Genomic DNA, 19734 nt, shown 5'->3' with positions numbered 1-19734 from the left:
TGCCCTCAGGCAACACATCTACCATTTATTGCCTCCACCACTCATGAACCTTAGTTACAGTGTGCACCATATACACGATGCACTGAAACGTATTTCGCCCCCAAACTCGCAACCTCCACTGCCTGAAAAGACCAGGCAGAAGGCATATGGAAAACTGCAAGTTCCCCTCCCAAGTCACACATCATCCTGACTTTATCACCAATTTTTTCATTTGTGCTGGATCAAAATGATGGAATTCCCAACTTAACAGTGTTGTGGGTGTACCTACGCCACAAGAACTGTTGTGGTTCAAGAAGGTGGCATTCTCCAGGGCAGTTAGGCATAAGCAATAAATGCGGGCCTTTCCGTTGATGCTCGCATCCCATATTATGAATAAAACAATAAGTACTATGTGCAATGTTGTAGAATCACAGAATTGTTACAGTGCAGACAGAGGCCATTTGGCCTATCTGCAGCGCCTCTCCAAATGAATATTAGTAATTAGTGCCATTCTCCTGCTTTTTCACCTTCCCTCCAAAGAGAACAGTCTTAACCTCTCCAAACTATTCTCATACCGATGTTTCTCATCCCTGGAACTATTCTTGTAATCTCTTCTGAACTTTATCCAATGCGTTCATATATTTTGTACAGTGTGATGCCCAGAACAGTACTCCAGCTGATATCAACCTATGTCTTGTGTAAATTCAGCATAACCTCCTTGCTCTTTGTCACAGTCAGAAATTGTTACAATCTTTTGGGGTTGATGTATATTGGACACAGAGAAAGGTAGCTGGCTTTAGTGAGAGGTCATGGATATGTTTTGGATTACTCTGCAAGTAGGCTGTCACAGGCATAACGGGCTGAATAGTGCTGTAAATAGAACGTCAGAATACTCAACATTCCCTTTAACCATAGGAACATGCAGTTTTGAATTGCGGTCTCATCCAAAGAGCAAGATGGAGCAGCTTGCATAAGTGCAACAGGGTCTGCTGATGCATCCTTGCATTAACTTCTATTGATCTGGACTACTTTTCATATATAGACAACAGCATCCTGTGGACAACGCTGGTTTCTTCTCATTTATGACCTTCAGTTGGTTGACACCTTTGGCCTTCACAGCTTATAAAAAGGGGGAGCTCCTTCTCGAAGATGTTTGGCCCCTGTCAAAATACGAATCTTCCGAAGTCAATAGTAGAAGGTATGTGTATGACATCATAAAGCTTACAAAATCCCATCTTTCATTACTTCCTGCGACACCACCTTTTTAAAATGTGTTATTGGGTGGCTGTTTGTAGATATGAATCTTAATGTAACAGAAAACATAATCTACAAGTACATATTTTTATTGTGATTCTTGTAGAGCTGAACTGATCTCTGAACATGTTTGCATCATACTATTTCAATCTAGATGTGTTTTTATACAATACTGTAGCAAGACATATCCTATTGGGTGGGTTATCTGTTATTGCCTATTGTTCCACTTAAAAAAAAAACATTTTATTCAGGCATTTTCGAAGCAGACAAAGTGTACAACATTACAAATAACCAACACCCACTCTTTCCCCCCCCCATCCTGCTTTCCCCATTTTAACCCCCTTACCCCCTCCTTTTGCTGTCTCCTCAATCCTCCTTAAAGAAGTCAATGAATTGCTTCCACCTCCAGGTGAACCCATTAACTGAACCCCTCAGGACGAACTTGACCTTCTCCAGCCTCAGGAATTCCGTCAGGTCACTCACCCACACCCCTGCTTTCGGCGGCTCTGACTCTCTCCATCCAAGTAAGATCCGTCTTCAGGCTATCAGAGAGGCAAAGGGCAAGACATTGCCCTCTCTTGCCCCCTGGACTCCCAGGTCTTCTGGCTCCCCGAATATTGCCACTTCACCCGTAGCACCTCGGAATTACTCTGCAAACTCCTGCCAAAAACCCCAGGATGTGATTCGCGGGCCTTCCCATGCACCACCCACACCTATTCTCTACCCTGTCAAAAAACCTACTCGTCTGCGCTACCGTCATGTGCCCTATGAATTACTTTATATTGAATGAGGCTTAGCCTCACACACGATGAGGATGCAGTCACTCTCCGCAGGACCTCTGTCCACATCCTGGCTTCCACATCCCCTCCCAGCTCCTCCTCCCACTTACGCTTTATGTCCCCCACTGGGGCCCTCTCCCATCAGCTTCTTGTAAACCTTCGACACCACCATCCTCTCCCCTGTCTCCTCCTTCGACAGCACTTTGTCTTGGAACCCCAAGGGTGGTAACTCAGGAAAAGACGGCACACCTCTCCACTAAAGCCTGAATTTACAGGTACCTGAAACCATTCCCCCGGGCAGCTCATACTCTTCCTCCAGGTCCTTGAATTTCGCGAAACTGCCTCGACAAACAAGTCACACAACCATAATGCCGCAATGTCACCCAATGGGTCCAAAATATATAACAACAGGTCGTCCGCATACAGCGAACCCCTGTGCTCGACACTCCCCTGCACAATCCCTTTCCAATCCCTCAATGCTCTAAGCGCCATTGCCAGTAGCTCTATTGCCAAGACAAAGAGCAACGGGGAGAGTGGGCACCCCTGCCTTGTCCCACGATGCAGCCTGAAATATCCCGAACTCACCCAGTTTGGACGCACACTTTCACACGGTGCATTGTACAGCAACTGGAACTTGTTCACAACCCCCTGCCCTAACCCGAACCGCCCCTGCGCCTTCCACAAATATTCCCACTCCACCCAGTTGAAAACCTTCTCCGCGTCCATCGGCACTACCACCTCTATCTCCTGCCCCTCCGGAGGCACCAGGGTTACATTGAGAAGCCTCCTCATGTTCGCCGACAGCTGTCTCCCTTTCACAAACCCCGTTTGGTCCTCGCCTATCACCCCCGGGACGCAGCTCTCAATTCACAAAGCCAATACCTTCACCAGCACCTACATTCAATAGCGATATTGGGTAGTAGGACCTCCATTGCTCCAGATCCTTGCCCTTTTTCAATATCAAAGAGATGGGTGCCTGCGATAGTGTAGGGGGGAGTTCCCACCCTCTCCCTAGCCTCGCTGTATGCCCTCACCAACAGTGGCCCCAGGTCCCCCCCAAACCTTTTTTAACCTTTTTTACCACCGGGTACCGACCCGGGCCTGGGGCCTTCCCTGCCTGCATCACCCCCCCCTGCTCTCCATCACCTCCCTCAACCCGATCGGGGGCCCCCAACCCCTGCACCAACTTCTCGTCCACCCTGGGAAACTCCATCCAGGAACCGCCGCAATCCCTCCCCCTCAGCCGGGGGCTCCGACTCATATAATCTCCTGTAAAAAGCCTCAAACGGCCATTTACCCCACTGGGTCCAACACTATCCTTCCCATCTCATCCTTTACCCTGCCAATCTCCCTTGCCGTCTCTTGCTTCCACAACTGGTGGTCCAGCGTCCTGCTCGCCTTCTCACCATATTCATATACTGGCCCTCTAGCCCTCCGTAGCTGCCCCATCACCCTCCCCGTGAACACTAATCCAAACGCGATCTGGATCTTCTGCCTCTCCTTTAATAACCCTGCGTCTGGGGCCTCCCGAATACTTCTGTCCATCCTCAGGATCTCCTCTACCAGCCCTGCCCGTTCTACCTATGCACCCGAGTTGAGATAAATCCCCCACCCCCCCTCTGAACCACCGCCTTTATTGCCTCCCACAGTGTGGCGGCCGTAACCATGTCAATCTCCATGATGGATGCGGAGAAGGCTTTCTGCCGGGTGGAGTGGGAATATTTGTGGGAGGCGTGGGGTGTTCGTGGTTTGTGGCAGTTGCTTCAAGGCAACAGTCGCAAGTGTGCGGATGTGAATTTGGGATATTTCGGGGTGGCACAGTGGTTAGCACTGCTGCCTCACAGCTCCAGGGACCTGGGCTCAATTCCGGCCTAGGGTGACTGTGTAGAGTTTGCACTCCCCGTGTCTGCGTGAGTTTCCACCGTGTGCTGCCCACAGTCCAAAGATGTGCCGGTTAGGTGGATTGGCCATACTACTAATTTGCCCCTTCGAGTCCGAAAGGTTAGGTGGTGTTACTGGGATAGGGTGTGTGGTAGTCTGTGTAGCGGTATTACGGTACCTGGTAATGCTGGAACACCATTGGCAGATAATGTATGTTTCCTATTGGTCAGGCTGTATGGTAGCTCTGCCTTGCAAGGCGGGGTATAAGAGCCCGTGCCGCCCCAGCAGCCTTCTTTCTGAGTTTGCACTCCCCGTGTCTGCGTGAGTTTCCACTGTGTGCTTCCCACAGTCCAAAGATGTGCCGGTTAGGTGGATTGGCCATACTACTAATTTGCCCCTTCGTGTCCGAAAGGTTAGGTGGTGTTACTGGGATAGGGTGTGTGGTAGTCTGTGTAGAGGTATTACGGTACCTGGTAATGCTGGAACACCATTGGCAGATATTGTATGTTTCCTATTGGTCAGGCTGTATGGTAGCTCTGCCCTGCAAGGTGGGGTATAAGAGCCCGTGCCGCCCCAGCAGCCTTCTTTCTGTACCTGAGCTGCTGGGGGAAACATCTAGCTTATTAAGGCCTTCAGTTGGACTACAACTTTGCTTTAGTGGTCATTGATCGTGCATCAGGGTGGAGTCATGGGCTTAAGTCGGATGCTCTTTCCAAGGGCCAGTGCAGACTCGATAGGCCGCATGGCCTGCACTGCAAATTCTGCCATTCTATGTATCATTGAGCTCCACATACCCCCAAATTGCGTCCCTCACCTGCTCACACACCTCATCCGCCAACAATCCCACATGCAACCTCCACCGTGGGTGGTGTTGGAGACCACGATCGCCCAATACTCCGAGTCGTTCACCCCAACCAGAAACGTCTTGTCCACCACAAAAAAGTCAATCCGGGAGTATACCAGTTGCACATGGGAAAAATACGAAAATTCCTTTGCCTTTGGTCTCCCAAATCTCCACGGGTCCACGCACCCCCCCCCCCGCCCCATATGCTCCATAAACCCCTTCAGCTCCTTCACCACGGCTGACACCTTCCTCGACCTCAAGCTCGACCGGTCCAAGCTTGGCTCTATAATCGTATTGAAATACCCCCTTCCCCCATGAACAATCGGTGCGAGTCCAGATCAGGAATCTTCTCCAGCACCCGACTCATGAAGTCTATATTATCCAATTTGGGGTGTATCATATTGCTGACACTGACAAAACACCAATATTTTAATAAGGATGCAGAGAGTCCACACTGAGTAAAATAAGAACAAGGTTTTTAGAGTACCCAATTATTTTTTCCAATTAAGGGGCAATTTAGTGTGGCCAATCCACCTAACCGTCCCCTTTTTGGGGTTGTGAGGGTGGAACCCTCGCAGACACTGGGAGAATGTGCAAACTTCACATAGACAGTGACCCGGGGCGGGGATCGAACCAGGGTCCTCAGCGCCGTAGGCAGCAGTGCTAACTACTGTGCCACCATGCTGCCCAAATAAGAACAAGGTTTTAATTACACAAAAATTACACTACCTGGTAAACCCCTACTGGGTTCTTCTCTCTCTGGTCAGTGCCTTACTGGCTGGCCTTCTATACATTGGTTAACTAAGACCCTGCTCCTAGCGGGGGAGCTCGTACTCCGCAAGGAGCACCAGGAAGATGAGCATTCCCATCCCAAGGTCCCGTGCAGGATATTCCAGATATAACTTCCAATGATTTATTTTTCCTAACATCCTGTTTATGCCTTGGGGATCATTTAGTGTGGGATCACTTGCTCCTAGAAGCTGCCTGGTTTTCATTTCCACTGGAATCAATGGAAATTCAAATCGGATAATTCTGTCAGATGGTAGCTGATTTGCCCTCTTGGTGTATGGAGCAAGCAGTGAGATTAAAATTATCCCGATATTCCTTTTTTTTAAATTAATTTGTGGGATGTAGGTGTTGCTGGCTCAGCCAGCATTTATTGCCCATCCCTAATTGTCTTTGAGAAAATGGTGGTGAGCTGCCTTCTTGAACTGCTGCAGCCCTTCTGAAGTATTGTTCAGATATTGCCCAGGCGACACATTTTCAGTCAAGCTATGTTATTCTTCTGCAATACATTGAGCTCTGTGCAGTGTAAAATTGTGATTGATTATTATATGCGGTTTTTTGAAGGATCTGTAGTGTAACTTTAGAAATTATAATGAATATTTTCCAGCATTTGTGAGCTGCTAGCTACAACTTCAATTTGATAATACACTGCGTAAGAACACTGACACAGCTCAGCACTTCAATTTATATAAATACTGAGGCCTGAGATAATGTCAGCTTGGAGTAAAAAGTCCTCAAATTTAATTTCAACATCAATAAACTTTTAGCAAGTTGATGTGAAACCATCAGTACATTTTAGCACTGTACATTTCCCCAGAAATTGATGTGCTATAATTGCATTTCATGCATATTTCGTGTACGTTATTTGTAACAGAAAAATTCCCCCCTCACTAACTTAAAAAGCATCTTTGCCACTTTAAAAGAATGGAATGCTGAGTGACAGAAAAACAGTTTTTTACTTAAAATTTTTGCTGAAACCCTCAAATTCTGCGTATATTGCCTTTCTGCAGATTAGAACGACTATGGCAAGCAGAACTGAAAGAATGTGGCCGGGACACTGCCTCTCTAAACACAGTGATTTGGAGATTCTGCCAGACAAGGCTGGTCATCTCTATGACCTGCTTGATGGTTACAATGGTGGCTGGCTTCTGTGGACCAGTAAGTTAGCTTGGCACTTTTGGAATTTTATTAACTTTAACATATTTACACTTTTTTGGGTAAGGAAGAGAGAGGAGAGCACTTTTTCTAATGATGTTATGGGTCACATTATGGCTGCTCTCTCCCTTTCCTTACCATACCTTTCTTCAAAATAATTACCGTTGCATGATAGTAAGTTGTTAATTGTACATCAAACAATTTCAAAGAGGGAGGTTGTTGGAGGTGGATGGAAGACGTAAAGGTCAAACCACAACTATCTGGAATCATTTTTATTGAATCAACCATGCGATTTACGGTGCATCTCTGCACATCAGTTGTAAAGCTAATGACATGCTATTGCTGGAACTGCTAAGTCATTTGATGTTTTATACAGATACTGAATTTACTTCACATGAAAGGAGAACGACAGGTAACCACATTTGAACTGGACTGAATTAGTGTAAGAATGACGTTGATCTAGTTTCATAAATTGATAAATGTCTTGTTTCCTGAGGCATGAGTATTTCTTTTGGAGTATTTGAGTAAATATTTACTCCAGCATCAGTCAGATACACCAGTAAAGCTCCAAATCAGATTTTGTATTTGGGTTCATTTAAACCTCAAACTGTAATCATTTTTAATGCAGTATGTGGTAAACTTGTCTGGAACAAGACAAGTAAATACTGCAGGAAATGAACAGCTATGTATATTTGAATTAATGGGAAATAATTTAAGGGAAAGCAAAATGTATAAATCCACTGTGCATAGTTCGCTTGACATGCTAATAGACTAAGTGAATGTATGAATTTGGGGATTTGTCTGTATGTATGTATGTATGCGTGTGTGTGTGTAAAGTCACTTGAACTGCATCTTCTAACCATGTTGTTTTTGCTCTGGAAGGACATCTTTAAAGTTCTGTGGAAAAGGAATCTCCTCCTGCAGAAAGCTGCTCTCTCCAGAAATATGTAGTACAGTATGTATAAATTTTACTGGGCTGGGGAAGGTGGAGTCTGGGAAATAAAACAAGAGGACCTGGCAATATTTTGGGAGTAATTGGCTGAATTCTGGAATTTGGAGAATTGAACTGGATTTTTGGGTAAGGAAAAGGTTGTTGTGGGAAAGGGACAATAAGTAGCAGAGGCTTCAGGGTAGTTTTTGTAGGGGGAGGGGGGAACAGTGATCAAGCACCACTGATGTTGAGAGGATTAAAGGCAAGCTTTAGAATAGTGCCTGAATTTTGTATATTACTGTGGTTATAAGTGAAAATGTTGAAGGGGTGGTGATTATTTGTGTGGGGTAAATAATGTCATATTTTTATAAACACGGCAGAATTTTCTTTATTAGGCTGCTGAACTCAAGATCTGTTCAGCGTGTAATCTATGCTCTCTGATTTGGGATATAGAATCATAGAATTTACAGTGCAGAAGGAGGCCATTTGGCCCATCGAGTCTGCACCAGCTCTTTGAAAGAGCACCCTACTCAAGCCCACACCTCCACCCTGTCCCCATAACCCAGTAACCCCACCCAATACTAAGGGCAATTTTGGACACTAATGGCAATTTAGCATGGACAATCCACCTAACCTGCACATCTTTGGACTGTGGGAGGAAACCGGAGCACCCAGAGGAAACCCACACACACACAGGGAGAACGTGCAGACTCCGGACAGACAGTGACCCAAGCCGGGAATCGAACCTGGGACCCTGGAGCTGTGACGCAATTGTGCTAACCACTATGCTACCGTGCTGCCCTATACCATGGGATATAGTTTAATCTATTACTTGAAAACAAATAGGAACCTAATTTACCGTAATATAGACCAGAGGAGAAGGGGATAGTGTGAATGGAGGGAAGCTTAAAATGTTCATTCACCCAATTTCTGCCCACTGAGCAAACGTTTTCAATTGAAATTGTAAGATATTGTTCTTTGTAGTTTTTGAAATTGAATCTAATTTCCTATTTAAATAAGAGCAGCTTATTTGAGAACACTTGAAGAGTGTTTATTTGGCTACTTTTTTAGAAAAATATCTATTTAGATATTTTATCGCAGCTTAAACTAGGCAATCAAAAATTAACTGTAACTAGGAGAGTACAGGAGAAATTTATTTAAAGCACTACGTCTCTACCTTTTGGCTCTAGTAATTAAAAATGGTCTCTAATTGCACAAACCTTAATGTGTACGTTGGGAAAGAGTTTTCTCTGACTACAAAAAGTAATTTGTTAAATGACCTTTTTCGACACTAGAATAATGCCCAGCAATATAACAGGCAAATTTTATGAACCCTAATTTCTAATGTTTGAGAGCGCTATAATTCATTGACAGGTGTGAATCTTATGAAATGGCGGTTGACTAGATTAGTTGGTGTTTTGTTTACAGCATATTATTTGCAGTGACAACAAAAAAACAAAATTTAGTTTTGTACTGGATTTGCTTTGCCTTCTATTTAAATAACATGCGCTGGGAGATATTGAGTGGAAGCTCATTGTTAACCCAAACGTGAAAGACTGTGCTATAAAGGAGTGAGTGGTTTGCTGTTGTGCATCTCCTAGTGTCTGAATGGATCTATGACTATCTCGAGATGCCTCAGAGCACTCCTCTTTTCAATTGAAATTGGTGTAGGCACTGCAGCATTGCTAGAAGTGGATGGGCCATTTTTAAATCTTATTGATTTGCTGCTTATATGTTGATGGCTATGAAAAGCTGCAGTTAAAGGTGCATCTGACGTTCAAGTTCCATGGAATTTTGATGCTGCCACAACCTTTTTTTAACAGTGATACATGGAATGCTGCATAATTCATTGAGGTTCATTTAAGGAAGCTAATTAAATTGGTGGTTTTGAACTATTTGCTTTGAATTCTGTTAGGACAGCCTCAATATTCTGAAAGACTGGCTGCTCCCAACAGCCAACTTGAATTGAAATATTGGGAAGAGAGAGAAACAGTGCTGTTTAAGTGTAATTTTGTGTTGATCTGTATGATCTCTCTCACAACTTTCTGACGCTTTAAATTGAAATAACAAGCATACAGGTCTTTTTGAAATATGAGAAGAGCTTTTGTGCATTTCCCTATAGAGTTCATTACATTATTAAAATTGTTATGGGGCATGTGAATAAAACTATTGACATTCAAAATGGCCCTGTTAACATTTTTGTATTTATGTTTCATCATTATTTTCAGATGAAGAATTAACATTGGAAATTTACCAATTGTTGAAACAATTAAATCCACTACTAATCAGTTGAAATAAGTTGAATAAAATGAGTTGACATATTGGGAACAGGCTGATTATCTAACCAATTGTTAGAGAGAAAAGGTGCACTTTTAAATGTCCTTCTATGCAAAGTACCATTTATGAATCCTGCTTCATTCATTTAATCTATTATATTATATAAAAAAGCCTGCATGGTTTCAGAGCTGTTGCAATTCTAAGCTTATATGTAAGACTTCAAGTTGAAAATTGAAAGAATTGTGGAAAGTATTTATTCAAACTCGGGTTGTGCACAGATTTGTAGCATGTATACAGAAATAAGAGAAGCCTATTTAGTAGTTAGTCTCTATCACATGGAATAGATTCTCATTGGAGAAAGATATTTCTGCTGACTTGGATATTGTTAAGCTTTTTAAAATATCTCACACCTGCAAAACCTGTGTATGTTGAATAAGATACTCAAAACCTGTCTCTTTGACCAAGCTGTTGGTTGTCTCTCCTTTTGTGACTCAGTTGTTAAGTAACTTGGGATGTTTTGCTACATTAAAGGCATGATGTACATGCAAGTTGTTGCTGTGTATCGTGACCCAAAGCTTTAACGAAACTGAAGTTAACATTAGGAGTATAAATCCATAGTCACAAGATCGAATTAAGTTAGAATATCTTGCGAACGAGAAAGCTTTTTAAAAACAGGTACGTGCTACAGCTAATTTTCTCATGGTCGAAATGCAGTAATCTGCTGAACAATACATTCAAATGATGTCCACATCACGAGTAAAGCCAGGCTTTATTGATCAATTCTGATTGCTTTTGAGAAGGTGATGGTGAGCCACCATCTTGCTAATTGAGTGGCTTGCTAGGGTGTTCCAGAAGGCAGCAAAGAACCATTGCCCCCACCGCCCACAACTCTGCACATTGATCATGGCCAATCCACCTAACCTGCACATCTTTGAACTGGGAGGAAACTGAAGCACCCAGAGGAAACCCACGCAGACGGGGAAAATGTGCAGACTCCACATAGTCACCCAAGGTCGGAATCAAACTTGGGTACCTGGCGTTGAGAGTCTGCAGTGGGAACCTAATGGGCTTTTACAATAGTGACAGGGTCACATTAATGTTAGCTTTATAAAAATTCCAAATTTGGTTAATTATTTGATTCTAAATTCCTCAGCTGCCATGCTTTTGAATTCGTATCTTTGATCAATAAATAATCCAGGCCTCCAGTTACTGAACCAATTACATAAATACTATGCTACCATTGTCAGTTTTTGTAGCAATTCAGGAATGGTTCAAGGATCGCAATTTGCCCATAAACTTTTAATTTGTCTGCCACAGGGAAAGTGCTTTTAATGTTTACCTTTTGTTGTTCAAAAGGGTACAACTGATTTTCCTGGCTCGTTTCTGTCCTGGCACTGGGAGAAAGTTGCCTCTGTGGGGAAAAGTTCTATCAGATTACAGTTGCCCAGTTGGGCAATTCAAATTTTTTCTTCTAAAGCCGTAAACCGACGAACATAGTGTTCCATTGGATACTGCAGCCTGGTTGCAAAATTGGAGTCCAAGAATAAGGAGGTGTTGATGCAATTGTACAGGCTTTAGGGAGACCACACCAGGAGCACTGTGCACAACTTTGGTTTTCATATTTAAGGAAGAACATACTTTCCAAGGAGTTGGCACAGTGAAGGTTGACTAGTTGAGGAGAAATTTCTTCTTTCAAAGGGATGTGCATCTTTAGAATTCTACACATCAGAGGGTTGAGCATGCTCCATTGCTGAATATATTTACGGCTGAGATAGACAGATATTTAGTCTCTAAGTGAATGAAGTGATATAGGGAGAAGGCGGGAAAGTAGAGTTACGGCCGAAGATAAACTATGACTGTATTGAATGATGAGCAGTATTATCCATTCCTGCTTTTATTTTTTGTCCTTATGTATTCTTCTTGATCGGAAATTTACAGTTTTTGATTTACAAGGTTCTTGATCCTTTCTGTGGATTTATTGAGTTTTAGTGTTTGGCCTTTCCTATCACAGCTAATATTTCTTTGTGAATCAGTATTTGATTTTTGCATGTAGGATGGGAAACACATGGAAGGTGGAGGAAAACTTGTTGATTACTTTGTCTTTTAAAAAAATAATTGTTGCCAAGTCTGTCCCCTTCTGTTGGTTGAAAGAAGTTACTTACAATTGTAAAATCCTATTTAAAAACCTTTTTGGAATACTATTGGACCTTGATACTATTTTTGGCAGTGAACAGTTTAGGATTATTGACTACACCTGAGGAGTTAAGAGGGGAGAGGATTTGGAAAAAATAATTGCATTTTCTGCTGCTCTGGATTCTCTCTAATTATGATGTATCTGCAAATCAGGGGTCTCTGTAGTGAAATGCACAACAGAAGCTATTCTTAGCATTCACAGGATTGCCATTTAAAGGTGCTTTTGGATGAAATGAGAAGTCATACGGAATGGTCATCATGCTCTAAGGTAAGGTAGTGATTAAAAATAGTAACATGATCTGTGTGATTTAAAGTCACCCAGTCAACTGTTTAATTTTGCTAAGTTATGTTATACCAGCAATTGCTTCCAGGTGTCAATACTTCAGTGGATGAAAATCTTTGTTGAAGAAGAGAAGCTTGACAGATTTGTCTAATTCAAAACTACAAACTTATTTCTGTCAGTCACAGTATTTTTGGGGAATAATGTAAGTGGTAGAGTATTTCTCCTGAAAAGTGACTGTCTTAAACTTTATTTGGAAATGATTCAATGCATGCTGCGTGCAGCTGCTTTTATTAGTATTTTGTCTTTGTTTTTTGAAACTGTTGATGTGTTGACATTTTTTTGTGGCAATCAGCACATTTCTCAATTTAGGTGCAGGCTTGTTTGGTAAATATAAACAAGAATGATAAGCTAGTTTCACTTAAAGCTTGAGATGAAGAATCTTCTGAGAAAGTGCAACTTATTGTCTCCCTCTGCAACATTTTGTACAGTCTGAGCACTGTTAGGCTGCTTACACCTGGAGATTTGTTCTGACCGTGTCTTCACTAATTTGTTTACAGTTGTTGAGGAGTAATATCTAAATTATTGCAAATTTAATTTTGTACATTCAGCTGGAATTTGCACTTTCAGAAGTATGTGTATAATCTCAATAAGACATGACTGGAGAGTTTGCAAGAACAGCCATTTTGAATTTGACTTGGTGTGCAATACAGTTGACCAGGAAATGGACAGTTGTTTTTACATGGTGAATCGCCGCTGAAAAGAATAACATGATCCGATTAGCTACAGAGTGAAAATTAGATGAATGATTCAGCATTACAGCAACTTTCTATCTCGGGCCTTGATCCTCTTGTGGGATTAAATGTGAAAGAATTGCTGGGACTGCAGTTAATATTTAACTTGCAGACTGACACTGTTATAATTCTGGTATATTTGATTTGTTTATGAGACTATGCTTGAACTGATGGACATCAAAAACAATTTCTGTGATTTCTTCAGAGCTGTCTTCATGCCTTTCTGGATCTTTACAAAGAAAATTGATTTTAAATTATCCTGAATCAGTGCTCAGAATTCTGGTGTCTGGATAATTATGCGTGTATGTATACCGATTGTCTGTACACTGCAGCTTTTTTAAATAAGCCTTTGTATTAATCAGACAAATGTTTAACCATCTCAAATTTTTGCCACAGGTCTGGTGTGAAAAGTAATGCATTATTTAAATTGATGAACTGTTCATATTTTTAAAATAGCTATATTTGTTATGAATGGCAAGTGATTTTGTATGTGCAAAAAATCATTCGGAAGAAAAATGTTCACGTCACGTCAATGTTCCGATTAATTTGAGTTACTGAAGCATGTTGGTAACAAGAGCTGAAGGAATGAATTTCTTGCATGAAGAGGGCTAATTTGCTGAGCGAGCAGGATAATGGGCGGGTATAGGACTGCAGCGCAGAATTAATGCTGTGTCTATATTTAAATATGTTAGCAAGAGTAACATTAACAGGAAAAAAGGGATCATTATTGATGTAGCCACTGCTGTTGCAGATATATGGAAATGGCCAGCTAAAATGTTCGGTGAACCAGTCAAAGCCAGAGGTAGGCTTCCGCTTTGAATTTTTGTAATTTTTTTGTGGTAGCTGTCATTGTATACCTCAGGTTAAAGTGCAACAGGTTTGTTTCGAATCGCTAGCTTTCGGAGCGCAGCTCCTTCCTCCGGTGAATCCTCGGGGTTCACCTGAGGAAGGAGTCGCGCTCCGAAAGTGAGATTCGAAACAAACTTTTAAAAAAAAAAAATATTTATTAAAGTTTTTTAACACAAATATTCTCCCTTACAAACAATAACCCCTCGTAACAAAAAAAACCCAAGCAATCGCGCAGAGCAAGATATATGCATGGCAAAATGATATATTTACACAGCTTTGTACACTGGCCCTCACCCGTACGTGCCAGTTTCCCCAACCCTTCATGTTATCTCTTGCTCATTCATCCTCCCAGGCAGCCCCCCCCCCCCACCCAAGGTTGCTGCTGCTGCTGACTGACCTTCCTCTAACGCTCCGTGAGATAGTCTAGGAACGGTTGCCACCGCCTGTAGAACCCCTGCGCAGACCCTCTCAAGGCGAACTTAATCCTCTCCAACTTTATGAACCCAGCCATATCATTTATCCAGGCCTCCAGGCTGGGGGGGCTTCGCCTCCTTGCACATTAGCAAGTTAGCAAGATCCTTCGCCGGGCTACTAGGGACGCAAAGGCCAGAATGCCGGCCTCTTTCACCTCCTGCACTCCTGGTTCGTCCACTACTCCAAATATTGCTAGCCCCCAGCTTGGCTTGACCTGGACTTTCACCACCTGAGATATTGCTCCCGCCACTCCTCTCCAGAACCCCTCCAGTGCCGGGATTCGAAACAAACCTGTTGGTTGGACTTTAACCTGCTGTTATAAGACTTCTTACTGTGCCTACCCCAGTCCAACGCCGACATCTCCACATCATTGTATAACCTGTTAATGGGAGTAAATTGGGGTTAAAAAGGGAACCATATGACTGTAACAGAATATGCTCATGTGCTGTTAGTACTAGTAATAAAGTGGTCAGCAAATCCTTGTACTAAGGAACCGAATCACAGGTGAATTCAGAACGATTGCGTCAGTTTTTTGTGGGAACTACAACCTCAAGCTTGCTCAGTAAATTATGCACAAGACGAAAATGTGACTGCCTCAAGTTCTTGTTTGCAAAAACCCTGATAGAGCAGATTTTTGAATTGGTCACGTTCCAGCAGTAAAGAACATTGTAGAGCTCAACAGTTTGTCTCTCAAACCTTGAAATTGCCAGGATTTATGTAGTTTAATTGTAAAGCAAAGATGTCTGTGGAGAAAAAAAATGTTTGCATTCTAAAAGGTCAAATTCAAAAAATTGCATTCTTTTTGACTTGCTCCAAAGGAGAACATTTTAATGCTAAATGCACCATTGTGAAATATCTTCCAACTATACTGCTCTTTTTAGAAATAATCAGCCTGTTTCCATGTTTCTACCTTATTTTCTCCCATTTTCTTTCTGCCTCTGCCCATACCCCCTCCCACATCACTGAATGCATGTAATACAAAAAGGGATTGACAAACCCAATCAGTATGTCGAAATTGGAATAAGAAGAATATTTAAAACTATTCAAGGTTTGAATGAATATTACATTTCATTTTATGTGCCTTGTACAATCTTTAAATTCTTGACTCAGCACAATTTGAGAAAATTCTGTTGTGGCTAAGTGTTTCTTAGAATCTACATCTTGTAGTGAGCTCTGTACTGAATCTACTGATTTCACCTTTCCAAAGAAAAATGCTTTGTAAATGTAGAGCATGAGTGAAGTATTGTATTGTAGATGCTCCGAAGCTTCCACTTTTCTGCAGGTCTTTTTTGTCAGAGATGGTTGACTTGGTGATTTACTTTGTTAAAATAATTGCACATCATCCACAATGGGTGATTTTTTTTGTAGAATCAAATGTTGTTGCTTGTAGTAATGCAGGTAAAATGCAGTGTTTTTTGTTATGAACAGAATGTAGCAATTTGACTGTAACTATTGCTATGCATAGCCTTTTTGTATTTTTATGTGGGCTTTTATTGAAATTGTTTGTTGTGTTATTTGTTTGGAACACAAATAAAATTGTCCCCCTCAATGTGAGTTGAATTCATGATGTGATGAAGTTGCCATTCTTGTGGTTTGCATTTCCTCCTTTAAGTTATATGTCTGTATATTCACACTATTGACATCTGTACAGTATATTTATATGGGAGGTGAGTATTTTCAGTGAGGTAAAGCATTAACCAAGAAGCATATGAATGTATTCGCCTCATCTGTATTTCTCCTGTTCTAGTATGATTAAACTCCCACTGTTTACTTTCAGGAGTGTTTTGCAAACACTGCCACTTCATTCTTCGGTCAACTGTAGGTATACTGATAGATTCTCACAATGGAATATGGTAAAATAAGCAAAGTAACATTTAAAATATCTATATATTCTGCCTGTTATAGTTTATTTTTAAAATTACAAACAATTAGAATAACGTTTTACATTCACACCAGCGTTTTCCTTTTCCAGGCTTTTCTTGTGAAGCGTCTCCTGGACTATGCAGCATTGAATGAGCCGAACATGCAGTATGGCTTGTTGTTAAGTCTTGGATTGTTTATGATGGAAGTAGTACGTTCCTGGTCATTGGCAATGACCTGGGCACTGAACTACCGCACTGCTGCCAGGCTTCGAGGAGCTGTCCTTACCATGGCATTTGACAAGATTCTGAAACTTAAGAACATAAAGGAGAAATCTCTGGGTGAGGTATGTTCACAGTGCAAATTTTGTTCAAACAGTTGTGTATTAGTTGGTTTGATAGAAACAAAATCATAAAGATTAATAAACAGACTTAAAATACTGAGTGTTAGGTTGTTGCAGGCCAATATCAAATATCAGTCTTAACTCTAATTATTACAAGGTGAGAGGGCTGCGATAGTTTTAGGAATGAGTGAATGAATGTTCGAGTAGGAGCAGAAAATTTGCTGGTCACAAACTCTGACTGAAAAGTGAATAAGAATAATGGTTGGGGAGCTGAATGGGTGTGGCGAGTGATGAAAGAAAGCTAGGCCAAAGCTGGGTATGGCGCAGCAGGGTGGCATATAATTGAGGTTTGCGTTCAGGATGTAGTCTCCACAACTAATGAAGTGTGGAGAGATATATTTTTGAACTGGCACGAATGTGTATAATTTGATAGTAAGTGCAGAGTTGCATAGGAAAAATGGCGAGTAAAACTAGAAGGCATGCACTACAGCGACACAAGTGGTAGCAGGCCTGCACCTACAGTGTGACAGACAGACATAGAACAGTTTACTTTCTGTTGGCACACCTTTTTGATCAGAATTTCGAGATAATTATTTAGGATATAAATATTGACATAAAAACATTGCTCAAAATGCATGACAATAGGAACTTGTGGTCAAAAAGTACACACTTTTGGATGTAAAAAAATAAGCTTGAATTGATAGAAAAATCGACCAGGACTAGTGCTGATCTGAACAAGATGCAACAAATGCACTCTAGGATCTTAAAGAGACACACTGAGTTAAACAAGATACAATTTGGCAGAAAAATAACACATTGTTCATTATGAGATATAATGCTCCATCCTCTCTAAACAACACATATAAAGGCAAATGAGCAAAAACAGTAGGGAGGTAGGTATTGAATGTGTGTGTGTGTGTATATATATCTGCAAATTTGTTTTTAGGAATGCTCAACAAAAATGAATTATGGTGATGTAAGGTGCCTGTCGAACCATTCAAGTATTTTGATTTTTCTCCTGTCTACAGCTTATCAACATCTGTTCAAGCGATGGACAGCGACTTTTTGAAGCTGCTGCAGTAGGAAGTTTGTTAGCAGGAGGGCCTCTTGTAGCACTTCTGGGAATGATTTATAATGCTACATTGCTTGGTCCCAGTGCCTTCCTTGGTTCTGCAGTCTTCATACTCTTCTATCCAGCTATGGTGAGTTGTGACCTGTTCCTAAAACAAAATAGTTTAATTGACGAGTAGTTATGTATAGAATTGTGGCATGATCTACTAGTTATAATGTAAACTTTTGAAATAAAAGTAATTATCTTTGTTTTAAGTATTGCATCAGTTTGGACATTTTTAAATTAATATATTGTTTACATTTTGAAATGCTCATTTTATTATTTTGCAGTGTTTTTTTCTACTTCAGATGCACAGAGTTATATACATTGATATTAATTTGAAGTTCAGTTTTGAGCTACTCACATCATGTACATAATTCCAGAGTGATCTCAAAGATAATCATTAAGATCTGTGTCTTGTGAACATGCTATAATTTTGATGTCAGCTTTTAACAACACATTGCTCAGAATGCATTGTCTAGAAGAACCCTGTCTACCCACCATTCTCTGAAGCTATCTTGTGTTCACTTGTTTATAGTGAGCCGGCCCTGCTGTTCTTTCCACTTCAAACATTTCATCACTGAAAGAGCTTCATTTTATTCCTGCAATTAGTTATTACCGTTATGGCGCTGAGGACCCAGGTTCGATCCCGGATCCAGGTCACTGTCCGTGTGGAATTTGCACAGATGTGCAGGTTGGGTGGAAAAAAATAATTGAGTACTCTAAATTGATTCAAAAAATTAGTTATTACTGTTGGTTTCCTTTCCTGTCTCAGAAAAATCTTATTCAAATTTAAGATTTTGTTAACTAGCAGTATAAGTAGTATTATGGGCCTGTTCAGAGTTATAAAAGCACTTCTTAAAAGAATGGGTCTTTGCTTTTTCCTTTTTAAGCATCCTTACTTTTTGAGCTCGTGTTCTCTGACACTTACTCTTTGAATCCTTTTCTTATTTTTCCTGCAACCCATAAGTGCCTGTTGAGGAATGTAGAGATTCTGACATGTTTGCTTGGGGTAGCTTAGTGTTTGAACACCTCTTTCCTAGAGGTTTGTGCTCTTCGGGTGGAGCGTGTATTCATCTCCTTTCCTGTATACATTTCTATATTTTTTAAAGGATTTATTTTTATTTGTTTAGAAAAAGCTTAAAACAGGCCTCAAGCCATAAACGAGCTCTAACTGCAGCAAGGATATATTTCTGTGTACATGGGTTTATTCTATTCACAATGGATTAATCTCAAACTGAGGAGGATATTTCTCCTGGTATGTTATTTTTTTTGATATAGAGAAGGTGTGAGAATGAAGAAAGCAGAATGAAAGTCTAGATGAATGTAAAGAATCATGTTAAATTCCAATCTTCTATTCCTTCGGTAGTTTTTTGGGGTATACCCATATTTTTATTCTCTTCTCCATTTCACTGCTTCCTCGGTAAACAAGGCTTTACTGGGGAGGAGGACGGAGTCTTTTTGCATTGAGACAAAAATTTATGGGATATAAAAACCATGTTCACCCCTTTTTTATATCCCATACATTTTTGTTTCAATGCAAAAACATTCATCCCACACCTGGTCACCTATTGCTAAACCTTTGTTGCAATCTCTTCCAGTTACAGTATAGCATCTTAACAGATTTTTTTCTCTCTCAGTTCTGATGAAAAGCCAAACAGACTCGAAAAATAACTGTCCTCTCTCCCTACAGATGCTGCCAAACCTGTTGAATTTTTCCAGCATTCTCTGTTTGTCCTTGATTTCTATATTTAACTGCATATGTGCAGGCAGTTTCACAGTTGCGCTCACAGTTTTGCTGTTATTACAATGGCAAATTATTAGTCAATACTTGAGTAAACTGTGATTGAAACATCTACAGTTTTTTTGTAATTTTTGTTGGAGTTAATTTCTTGCAGCTATCGGAAGTCAGAAGACACATCCTCCTATATTGAAACTTTATTT

The 19734-nt window shown here is 41.1% G+C and overlaps 1 protein-coding gene across 3 annotated transcripts in view; it reads left to right on the top strand.

The window, feature by feature from the left end:
* Nucleotides 1-19734, top strand: part of abcc5 (ATP-binding cassette, sub-family C (CFTR/MRP), member 5) — a 194304-nt gene that overhangs the window by 39526 nt on the left and 135044 nt on the right. For all 3 annotated transcript variants that reach the window (XR_011934457.1, XM_072474195.1, XM_072474194.1), the window contains exons 4-7: nt 1022-1177; nt 6534-6681; nt 16449-16682; nt 17708-17881. Coding sequence is in view for 2 of the 3 variants with exons in the window: in XM_072474195.1 (XP_072330296.1) it covers nt 1022-1177; nt 6534-6681; nt 16449-16682; nt 17708-17881 (712 nt within the window). In the remaining variant the exon portion in view is untranslated. The remainder of the gene's footprint in view (nt 1-1021; nt 1178-6533; nt 6682-16448; nt 16683-17707; nt 17882-19734) is intronic.

Source organism: Scyliorhinus torazame, chromosome 14, assembly GCF_047496885.1.
Source record: "Scyliorhinus torazame isolate Kashiwa2021f chromosome 14, sScyTor2.1, whole genome shotgun sequence".
NCBI lineage: Eukaryota > Metazoa > Chordata > Chondrichthyes > Carcharhiniformes > Scyliorhinidae > Scyliorhinus > Scyliorhinus torazame.
The sequence above is the reverse complement of the archived record's forward strand: the minus strand, read 5'-3'. Positions and strand labels throughout refer to the sequence as shown.